The 12,130-nt window shown below is 39.1% G+C and overlaps 1 protein-coding gene across 1 annotated transcript in view; it reads right to left on the bottom strand.

Annotated features, from left to right (window-relative positions):
- Window positions 1-1,151: 1,151 nt before the first annotated feature.
- Window positions 1,152-12,130, bottom strand: part of LOC127411910 (uncharacterized) — an 89,968-nt gene continuing 78,989 nt past the window's right edge. The window contains exons 30-34 of the mRNA XM_051647803.1: window positions 9,466-9,551; window positions 8,036-8,287; window positions 7,331-7,438; window positions 4,280-4,381; window positions 1,152-2,000 (exon numbers count right to left, since the gene is read on the bottom strand). Coding sequence (XP_051503763.1) covers window positions 1,750-2,000; window positions 4,280-4,381; window positions 7,331-7,438; window positions 8,036-8,287; window positions 9,466-9,551 — 799 coding nt within the window. The 3' untranslated portion in view covers window positions 1,152-1,749. The remainder of the gene's footprint in view (window positions 2,001-4,279; window positions 4,382-7,330; window positions 7,439-8,035; window positions 8,288-9,465; window positions 9,552-12,130) is intronic.

Here is a 12,130-nt window from a genome sequence, read left to right on the forward strand (position 1 = left end):
CAGTGAGGCACTTCCGTAAACGTTAAAATACTCATTGTTTTAAAAGTATAGCCACAAGACGTAAACAATAAGTGTGTTAACATGATTTTAGTGTGATGAAATTACTCCGTGCAAAGTTATATCCAATTTTACAAGTTTGTTGCAAAGGCGATGTAACGCCGTAGACCCAAAATGACCCAAGCCAACTTTATAGCTCAAATAACACACAAGTTTTAACAGAAGAATCAATGTAAGTGCTTTTATAAAATCATAAGCTTCACAATTCTACCTTTAAACCCTCCAAAAATTGGCCCCATTCACTTCCATTGTAAGTGCCTCACTTCTCTTTTCTTTTCTTTTTTTTTTACAAAGAGCAGCAAGACAAAATATTTTTTTGTGGTAATCAACATTATGCCACAAATGCTGTCAATTGAGCTTAATTTGTATTGAACCCGGAATATTCCTTTAAGGACGAACGATTCAATGAATCGCTTTAAAACTCAGATTCACTGATTCATTTGCGTCATCAATCATAAAAGTGTCCATGTGGCATTTTTCAAATATTAAAATGTTTTAGTAAAATATATATGTAGGTTTATTTCTGTTTATTACAATGTATTGTTGTTTTGGTTCATATAAATTAAAATAATTAAATATGATTATTTTTTGTTGTGTTCATTTAATGTATGTCGCCCAGCCCTAGTACAAACAAATATCGCTCAATAATATGATACCATAACCAGTGCAGTATGCCTGCTTTGTCATGTCTGGTCTGATGTAAACAAAACGCCATAACGCAAATATTCAATGTGCTCATTTGCATTTTTCTGAAACCGTCAACAGCCATTTCAAACTGCCTTAATGACTTTGACATTATTTCTTAAAGCACAATATAGCTACTTTTCTCAACAAACCAAATGTATCAACATAGTCCTAAAATGTTTTCCCATTATGACATTTTTGTATTACTTTTGAAATGGATAAACAGTAAAGTTAAGTCTGAAAGCAGTGTTTCCGGTGTATGATACATTTGACTCAAACAATACAAAAGCTAAAAAAAAAATATGTACTAAAACAAACTTCCTTCTAAATCTCACAAGACACACTGCATTAGTTTAAATACAGAAAGCAACACTAGAATTAGTCTGTGAAAGCATGAATCATTTGGAGTCTGGAAAAACACTTGTTTAAGAAATAGTTCACCTAAAAATGCATTTGGAACGACACAAGGGCGAATAAATGATGACAGAATTTTCTTATTTGGGTGAACTGTTCCTTTAAGGCTTAACACTAGAAACCATGACAAATGCTATGTGCCATAACCACAGGAAAATAAAGCTATGACTGGACATATTGAAATTGTAAGATATTAATCACCATAAACTGCAATCCACAAAAATGAAAAACATTGAGACATAAATTGAAAACAGACTGGACCACCTCAAAAGGAATGTGGTGGGAACATTGAACGTATTAGGTATCAAAAGTCTCATATCAGTAGATAAATTACTGCAGTACATTATAGCTGTCAGCCTGTCCACAGCAAACCACACTCATTTATAAACATATGTTTTCTGAAAAGCCATTTCAACACGGGAAAATTTCGAGATTAAAGGGATAGTTCACCCAAGCAACACAAAAATATGATTTCTCATTTAAAACTATAAAAAATTGTTCTTGCCATCTGATCCATAAATATGTATAAGAAAAAACAAGCTTTTTAAGAAGCTTTAAACTTGTGTCCTGCACATGACAGTGTTTCTCAATATGTCACTCTTTTTTCCCGAAGAACTTCCTGAAGACGGACTTGTTCCGTGGTCGTGGAAGGCTCGTGTAGTTCCGTAGAGGAAGTTCAGAGATCGACTCCTGTCTGACGGCATTTGTCGGAGCCAACATCGTGTTTGTAGAGACTGACGGCATCTCTCTGTCTCCAATGAATAAAGTCACAGAATAACTGGAGTTGTTATCCTGGCCTCTGCCTGTAGGTGGCGCTATTACAGGCTTTATCCTCTGGTATGTGGCTGTAGATACAAAAAAGGGATATGTTACATACAGAAAATCAACATAAAACCTAATATAGCTCATAAATAGGGTACGATCAGAATGGTATAGTACCATAATCATGCTGTTTTTGTAGTGTGTATACTGTGGAGTGTGCAATTCTGTGTGCTGTTTGAAATGTTTATCACTGCATACTGTTTAAAATAGTAGCCAGTATACAGTATTTACGGCACAGTATGCAGTAAACAGTATGCTTTTCTATTCTAAACATTCTGAGAACCATTTCGGAAAACAACAACAACAACAACAACAACAACAACAAAAACATCTTAAACAAACCTAAGGCGGCTTGCTTATAATTGGCAGAAATGGTGAGCTGATTTTTTTCATGCTTTTTGTACTTATACGTTTTTGCGATTTATTTTTATGCAGTACACTGACATACTGTAATGATTGATGTATGACGTCATTAAATCAGAGACACTCTCCTCAAAATCCGAAAAGAGGTGGTCAAAATAGACACATATTTCAATCAAGTGTAAATTATGTTTTTGTTAATGTATCTTTAACCTCTTTAACTCTGTGTACCCACCGGGGGGCCCAAAAAGGGGCGCTTTTTTGCGAAAAAAGTTTACGCTTAAAATGTTCAAGTCTCCGAATACATAAGTCTGGCATATGTGGTATCGATGATGTGGTATAAATGGCGCCGCGGATGGCCACCTCGGTGTGGAGCGCTCCTATTCTTTTGTTGTTTTTGTTTGTTTGTCCTGTGTTTAGTCATATTTTTCCAATCATTTTTACCAGGGACGAACTGCTGAACATTCGGCAGCACATACCAGACAATCTTTTCCTGGTTTTAGACTATTCTGATATTTTGCTGGACATTTTAGTCAGAGGTGCAGCTGTGCTGTTTAAGAGATGCAGGCGAGGGAAGCGAGCCGGAGCGCTGGTCAAGCTCCGACAGTGCGGCTTTTCAACAGTGCTGCCAAGTATTCATCTAGCGAATCTCTGCTCTCTTCCTAACAATACGGATGAATTACATCTCCTTACCCTTACAAACAAGGACTTTTCAATCTCTGCTGCCTTGTGCTTCACAGAAACCTGGCCGGACAGCGCGTTACATCTGCCAGGCTTCCAGCTGTTCAGAGCGGATCGCATCGCGGAGTTAACGGAGAAAACGAGAGACGGTGGAACATGCTTTTATATCAATAAAAGTTGGTGTACAGATGTAACAACGTTAAAGAGGATGTGCTGTCCTAATTTGGAAGCGCTCTTTATTAACTGTAAGCCTTTCTACTCGCCGTGGGAGTTTTCCTCGTTTATTCTGGTGAGTGTTTATATCGCACCAAACATGTGTTTGAACACAGCGCTGCAACAGCTGGCTGATCAAATCACAGACACAGAACAACAATACCCGGACTCAGTTATTATTATTATTCTTGGGGATTTTAACAAAGCAAATCTCACACGTGAACTGCCCAAATACAAACAGCACATTACATGCCCCACCAGAGACAGGAACATACTGGATCATTGTTACACAACAATAAAGGATGCATATCGCTCTGTCACTAGAGCAGCTTTGGGACTCTCTGATCACTGTCTGGTTCATCTTCTTCCAACCTACAGGCAGAAATTAAAATCAACCAAGCCAGTAGTAAGGACTGTAAAGAGATGGACCAATGAAGCAGAGCGGGAACTACAAGCCTGCTTCGATTGCAAGGATTGGAGTGTTTTTGAGGCTGCAGCCACAGACCTGGATGAGCTGTTACATCATATATCAGTTTCTGTGAGGATACGTGCATTCGTACTAGGACTTATTTAAAGTTCAACAATGATAAACCGTGGTTTACAGCAGAGCTCAGGCAGCTTCGTCAGGCCAAAGAGGATGCTTACAGGGGTGGGGATAAAGTCTTGCACAATCAGGCCAGGAACACACTGAACAAGGAAATCAGAGTGGCAAAAAGAAGATACTCTGAGAAGTTTTCAGCTAACGACCCTGCATCAGTGTGGAGTGGCATGAAACAACTCACAAATTACAGGACTCCTACCCCCAACCCTGTAGGGAACCAACAACTGGCTGACGACATGAATGTGTTCTACTGCAGATTTGAAAGGCCCAATCTCACACCCCACACCCACTCTGACCTTCACTTCACACAAACACCAACACCTCCTGCAACCCCCCTCCTCCTCCCTCCTGCTACTCAACCTGCACTTAAGATCTGTGAAGATGATGTGAGCCGCATCTTTCGGAAACAAAAGACGAGGAAAGCTTCAGGCCCAGATGGCGTCTCACCAGCGTGTCTTCGATCCTGTGCTAACCAGCTGGCCCCCATCTTCACACAGATCTTCAATAGATCACTGGAGCAGTGTGAAGTCCCATGCTGCTTCATCATTCCTGTCCCAAAGAAACCAAAAATCACAGGACTTAATGACTACAGACCTGTCACCCTGATGTCTGTGGTCATGAAATCATTTGAGAGACTGGTGTTGGCCCACCTGAAGGACATCACTGGACCCTTTCTAGATCCCCTTCAATTTGCTTATCGAGCAAACAGGTCTGTGGATGATGCAGTCAACATAGGATTGCATCATATCCTGCAACATCTGGACAGACCAGGGACATATGCAAGGATCCTTTTTGTGGGCTTCAGTTCGGCTTTCAACACCATCATCCCAGCTATACTCCAGAATAAATTACACCAACTCTCTGTTCCCACGTCTATCTGTCAGTGGATTACCAGCTTTCTGATGGACAGGCAGCAGCTTGTGAGACAGGAGAAAACTCACTTCTAGCACCTGTACAATCAGCACTGGTGCCCCCCAGGGATGTGTGCTCTCCCCACTACTCTTCTCCCTCTACACCAATGACTGCATCACCAAGGACCCCTCTGTCAAGCTCCTGAAGTTTGCAGATGACACCACTGTCATCGGCCTCAACCGAGATGACGATGAGTCTGCATACAGAAGGGAGGTTGAACAGCTGGCTGTCTGGTGCAGCTCAAAATGGTGGAGATCATTGTGGACTTTAGGAGGAACACACAAACACTGACCCCCCTCACCATTCTAAACAGCACTGTGGCAGCAGTGGAGTCATTCAGGTTACTGGGCACTACCATCTCATAGGACCTGAAGTGGGAGACCCACATTGACTCCATTGTGAAAAAGGCCCAGCAGAGGTTGTACTTCCTTCACCAGTTAAGGAAGTTCAACCTGCCACAGGTGCTGCTGATACAGTTTTACTCAGCAGTCATTGAGTCTGTCCTCTGCACTTCAGTAACTGTCTGGTTTGTTCAGCCATGAAATTAGACATCATAAGACTACAAAGGACAGTTCGGACTGCTGAGAGGATTATTGGTTGCCCCCTGCCCTCCCTTCAAGAATTGTACACTTCCAGATTGAGGAAAAGGGCTAGAAAAATCACTCTGGACCCCACAAACCCTGCCCACTACCTTTTAGAACTGTTGCCTTCTGACCGACGTTTCAGAGCTCTGAGCACCAGAACCGTCAGGCACAAGAACAGTTATTTCCCTCAGGCTATCCATCTCATGAACAGTTAAAACTGCCCCAATGAGTAATATTTATGTGCAATACACAACTTAGTCTATTTATATTTATCCAACATACCCTACCTCTTCTGCCATACATTCACTTGCACTGTATATAACAGATTTGTATTTGTACATACGTATATATATATATATATATTGTCTTATTGTGTATTTCTATATATACTTATATTTTCTATTCACTTTTTATTTTTATTCTATTTTTATTATTATTATCTCTATCTTGTTGTTGTATTTGTGCACTGGAAGCTTCTGTCACCAAGACAAATATTTGGCAATAAAGCTCATTCTGATTCTGATTGTTTAAAAGCTTAGAATTTGTACTTTTGATAGATAACCATCACTTCTGCATTTATGTTACAGAAAATAACAAAATAAGGCCTGAAAACATTCGTGGATCTTAAATCAGCACCACCTAGATGTCATGTGGTAGAAATATTAATTTGAATATAAAAGTATTACAAATTGCACATAGACAAATCATATATCAAATGAAAACTCTCAATTTCAGGAGTGCGACTGTATGGTTTATTTTGTTGGCCTAATACCACAGTTTTAGGAAACATGAAATATGATTTGACAAAAGAAACATGAAATATAATTTCTGTAAGACTCTGAGCAAATGAGACCAATTTTTGGCAATTAGTCCATAGTAAGTGCAAATGGTGAGCTTTTAAATTTGAGTGTGAAAAGGTGCAGGCGGCAGCCCAAAAATGCCCAAGAGTTGAAGAGGTGTTAATACCAGACAATAAACAGAGCCAGGGCACACCAGCGCAGGAGTGAGAGAGAGATAGAGTGAGTGAAATTGCACTAGGTTTAAATGGTTTTCTTGTTAATTTCTTTATCTGTCAAAATGACGGAAAGCATTTGAAATTCTGTCAATGTTTCCACAAAAAGAAATTGGTAAACTATGGATAATATCTGGTTCACATTTATGCATTTGGCAGATGCTTTTATCCAGAGTGACTTACAGTGCACTTATTATAGGGACAATCCCCCTGGAGCAACCGGGAGTTAAATACCTTGCTCAAGGACACAAAAGTGGTGACTGCGGGGATTGAACTGGCAACCTTCTGCTTACCAGTTAAGTGCTTTAGCCCACTATGCCCCCATCAACACAACCCCTGCATTTGACCACCTGTTTGCTGGTTTAAGATGTATTTTTCAGCACAGAAATTGTAACTGTTTCATAAACTTTGGGCACTTTCATGTCTCAGGGGTTGATTTTTTATTAAAATTAATAGATTTCAACTTTTTTCTTTTTGTTATGTAAAGGTCACATTAAAACTGAAATTTTTTATCAGACCTCTATTTATGTCTGGAACTATTTTTAGCACATAAAATGCATTTTATATATAGATTTTATTGTTTTAGTCTAGTTCCAGACCCAGACTTAAAATATTATAGTAAAATTAATTATTATGAAAATCAATAATAAAAACACAAATTATAACGTTTAAAACTATGATAAACAAAGAGTAAAAAAATAAGCAATTACGACTGTCCCACACCAAAAAATGTTTAACTTTTTTTTTGAGTATTTAGGATACATAAAAATTTCATTTGCATCAGTGTGATTTCCAGCACAGGATTCTATTAAACACAATTCAAAATTTGAATGTGCTGGAAATGACACAGTGGAGGGAATTTCATGACAAAAATGACCTGTTGGACAAGTCCACTTGAAAGTGCCCAAAGTGGAAGAAACACCCATATGCTGAATGTAGAGCAGGTGGGAATGTGTCTGATCATGTGACTAAAAATACAATCAGTTGTACCTGAGGTAAAGGAGTGTGAGCGTCTCTTTTCACTGGTCCAACCCTGAATGGTGGACACAGAGGACAGCTTCTGTCTCAGAGATTCACCATGAAAGTCAAACACTCCCTCTACGGACAGAAAAAAAGAGAGAACATGTTTAACCATTACAGCACACAGGGCAGACTGTACGAGTGAGTAACAAAGAATTAGAATTGAGAAACAATGTGACCAAGGTGGAAATGACAAAATCCAGAGGATTGAATATAAGTGACTGTCTAGAAATAGAAAGCAGCTGACAGAAAACAGATGTGATTGTGTCTCATAATGTCTTTGTAAAGCTCAGCTCATGTACAATATAAAGTCCATTCTCTTCTCTACTGGTACAAGAGTCCTTTACTGCCCTCTTGTGGGTGTCATATGTATTAGTGTTGTTTGCTAAGGCAAGAATCACTTATTATTACTCATATTGTGGGGTCAGACATAACAGCTCAAACCATGTGGCTTGTTGAGGAGAGGTGTGCTATTTCTTTTCTAAGTGGTCACACTTATGATTTTCACCTTGCAGACAATAAAACAGGTAAAAAAAAAAAATCCTCCATATTTACACTGAAGGAGGGACTTCTTCAGAAAATATACCATTTGATTACTCTTATTGACTGGGATCTATAAATGTAAATAAATATCTTTCGGGTTAGAAAAAAAGTTCTTTCCACAATGGCCTGCACCTGAGGATGAGGTGAGCAACAGGTCCTGATGCCTCTGAAGGATCTGTAAACCATCAGTGGTGTGGACGATGATTTCTTTGGTTCTTCCTAAAGCAGACTGACTCGGTAAAATGGTGGAGCTGACATAATTTCTCATGGAGCAGTGACATTTATCTGCACACTGACAGATGTTGATAGATGGGGAATGTCTGGAGCACTGAGTTTGTGCTGAGGGTCTGTGACATGATGTGTTCACTCCAGATTCACCAGATGCTGTAGACAGAGAGAGAATGTATTTTTTAAGATTCATTAATGACAGACAGACAGACCAGGATGGACTTCAAAGACGTCATTACTCTTAAAGATCATAAAAAATCTTTTCTTTTTCTTTTTTAAACACTGGAGCTTAATGCTTACTTAATTTACAAATTTTAAACCGTGACTTGCACTGCACACAAATAACTAATATTGGCATTATATTCATGTTCTCCCAAGGTTATTTTTCTCCATTAACCAACATCTTATGGAGTTTTGTGTTCCTTGCCACTGTCGCCTTCAGCTTGCTCACTGGGGTTCTAAATACAACTATTATTTAATTTCTATTCACATTTTACAATCATATTTAATCAAACTACACAATGATCACTGTAAGACATTATAGATATTACAGTTTAATTTTTTTGTTTTTGTTAATACATGATTTCCTGTAAAGCTGCTTTGAAACGAGGCGCTATACAAATAAAAATGACTTGACAGACAGACCGATAGAGAGACAGACAGACACACAGACAAATAGATAGAAAGATAGATAGACAAACAGACAGATGGACAGATAGAAAGACAGACAGACAGGTAGATAGAAAGACAGATAGACAGACAGACAGATAAATATAAAGATTGACAGACAGACAGATATAGACAGAGAGACAGACAGACAGATAAATATTGTAGAAAGATAGATAGAAAGACAGACAGACAAACAGATAGGTAGATACGAAGATAGACAGACAAATAGATATGATAGATTTATAACTAGACAGACAGAAAGACAGACAGACAGGCAGATAGAAAGACAGACAGACAGATAGATAGATAGATAGATAGATAGATAGATAGATAGATAGATAGATAGATAGATAGATAGATAGACAGATAGATAGATAGATAGATAGATAGATAGAAATATAAACAGACGATAAGACAGAAAGATAGACAGACAGGCAGATACACAGACAGAAAGACAAACAGACAGATGGTAGATAGACAGACAGATAGATGGATAGATAGACAGAAATATAAACAGATGGTAAAACAGAAAGATAGACAGGCAGATACACAGACAGAAAGACAAACAGACAGATGGTAGACAGATAGACAGACAGACAGACAGTCAGGAAAATAGATAGACAGACAGACAGACACATAAGCCAACAGAGTCTGTAAAATAATACCAGTGTTTGCTTGGATTCTAAGGATCCATTTCTTCATCATAAATCGTGAGGAGGAACTTAGGAGATACTCGGATCCGTCACGCAATCTGTGCCAAAACAATTAAAAATTAATACATCTTTCAACTAAAACTGTACACATTTCTGTATCACTTATATGCAGCTTCTGTTGAGAGCCTAGCAAAAATAAAGAAATAAAGAAATAGAAGCAGCACTGTAGTTGCGTTGGACGTGTGAACGGTAGTGCTAGTTTTTAATACTTTTTATGTCATAAACTGGTGAGATTCGATACACCCTGATTCTTAACTGTTTTATGAAGACAATATGTCAAAGAATTCAAAATCCTCGGGCTCTGGAGATATTAAAAAGACACTTGCGTGCTCAAGCTGATACCCCAGACAGGGCCACAGACCAGGGACTCAGTTTGGACGACGGGAGAAATTCAGCGGCAACTGGCGAGCATGTCTGCAATGTTGGCAAAGTTGGTTACAAGATTGTCGGACGTCTCCATTATCTGGAGTCATCGGAGAGGGAATTAGCTGCTAATCCGCTAGTGACCAAGACAGACTTGTAGCGCGTTTGGGAAAAACTGGAGGATTTGGGGAATCGTAATCGACGAAACAATGTCCGAATTGTTGGAATTCCTGAGCATGGCAGAGATATGGTGAAATTCCTAGACGAGCTCTTCCAGAGTCTGCTCGACATAACAGGCCATAAGCTGGAAATCGAGCAAGCTCACAGAGTCTCGGTTCGGAGATCCGCTGAGGGAGACAGGCCTGATCAATTCTGTCCAAATTTCTGAGATCATCCGATAAAGATCTCGTGTTACGCGAGGTGAGGAGTAAAGGAAAGCCTTCTTGGAAGACCCACAGCATTTTCTTGTTCCCAGATTTTGCGAATTCGACAAGAGAGAAATGTGATCGATTCAAGGAATGCAAGAATCTCTTACATCAGTGGAAGATCATGTTTGCTCTGATATTTCCGGCCAAACTGAGAATAGATGCTAAGGATGGCCATAGAGAATTTACATGCCCACAGCAAGCACTGTCCTTCATAAAAGGCATTGGAGTAAGCCATTTGGTGCTTTTCATGTTGCTGTTTAGTGGGTCTGTCTCACTGAACATACACTCGACTGTCCGAGGAAGCTAGGTGCCTTCTTTATTTCTTTTTGAGCTGGTTCCGCCTATCGGCTGGAGTTTGTTTTGTGTAATATCATTTCTTCAGGACAGCTTGTGGATAAATATGCATGTGTTTGGTGCTTATGCCTCCTGTGGCATGGAGTTTGTTTTGTTGAACTTCTCTTGCAGGACATTGGAGTGATTGGGTCTTTTGTTGCACTCATTTATTGGCCGAATGGGCCGGCTTACTGAAAATTCGTTTGACTGCCCGAAGAACTGAACTTTTTTTATTTTATCTTATTTTTAATTATATATTTTTTTGTTTTTGTTTTTTTGTGCTGGTTCCACTAGCGGCTGGAGCTTGTTCTGTGGAGGAACACACCTTCGGGACAGTTATGTGGATGAATCTACATGTTTTTTGTGTTTATTCTGCCTATTGGCTGGAGTTTGTTTTATAGATTATCTGTTGTTGTGTAATTCTGTTTTACAAAATCTGTATAGAAACACCAGATTTGAGCAATCCAGTGGCAAAGTTGTTGCGGGGAATCTCGTAGGCATACATGGACTGTTTGAGTTTAGAGGGATGGACGCAAGTTGGCGCTGTCGTGCACGGGGTAAATGCGCACGTTTTTCTTTTTTCTGTTTGTTTGGTTTGGGGTTTGATTGTTGGAATGTGGTCTTTATAATACTGTTTTTGACACACAATCTTTTTTTTCTAATATGTCAAATGTCAAATGTTAATATGAGTGGATTATCTCTCTTCACGTGGAATGTGAATGGGTTGGGGCACCCCATAAATAGAAGGAAGGTTATTTCTTTTCTTAAACGTAAGAAATATGATATAGTGTTTCTTCAAGAAACGCATCTTTCCCCGCAGGAAGCTGGAAAATTTGGGAAGATATGGGGTGGACATGTTTTCTTTAGTGCTGGCTCAAGTAAGAGCAGGGGAGTCATTACATTGATAAGTAAACATCTACAATTCAAATGTCTCAAACAGATTAAAGATAAATTAGGAAAAGTCATTATTGTTTCAGCAGAAATTCAGGGGCAAAGGATGATTTTGACTAATATCTACACACCTAACGCTGATGATCAGGGCTTTTTTATAGATCTTGAAGGGATGTTGCAAGCCACTGGCAACCCTCATGATATAATATTGGGAGGAGACTTTAAACTTTTGATGGACTCAGTCCTTCATCGTAGTGAAGCAAAAGTGTGCAAGCCCCCAAGAGCAACATTGATGCTTCTCAGGATGTGTAAAAATCTTGGTCTTACAGATATTGTTGATTGCTCAGTTGGAAACATCTTAGTCTCAGATCATGCCCTGGTGAGTTTAAAGGTGTTACCACATACAGAGATAAAGGAATCATATAGTTGGCGCTTTAATGTATCCCTTTTGCAAAATCCTGAATTTCAACAAATGTTAAAGGCTGAAATTAATGTTTATTTGGAGACCAACTGGTCCTCAGTATCCTCTGTGAGCGTGGCTTGGGAGGCACTTAAGGCATTTCTTAGGGGTCAGATCATACAGTATGACTCATTTACCAAAT

The sequence above is a fragment of the Myxocyprinus asiaticus genome, chromosome 21 (genome assembly GCF_019703515.2).
Source record: "Myxocyprinus asiaticus isolate MX2 ecotype Aquarium Trade chromosome 21, UBuf_Myxa_2, whole genome shotgun sequence".
Lineage (NCBI taxonomy): Eukaryota > Metazoa > Chordata > Actinopteri > Cypriniformes > Catostomidae > Myxocyprinus > Myxocyprinus asiaticus.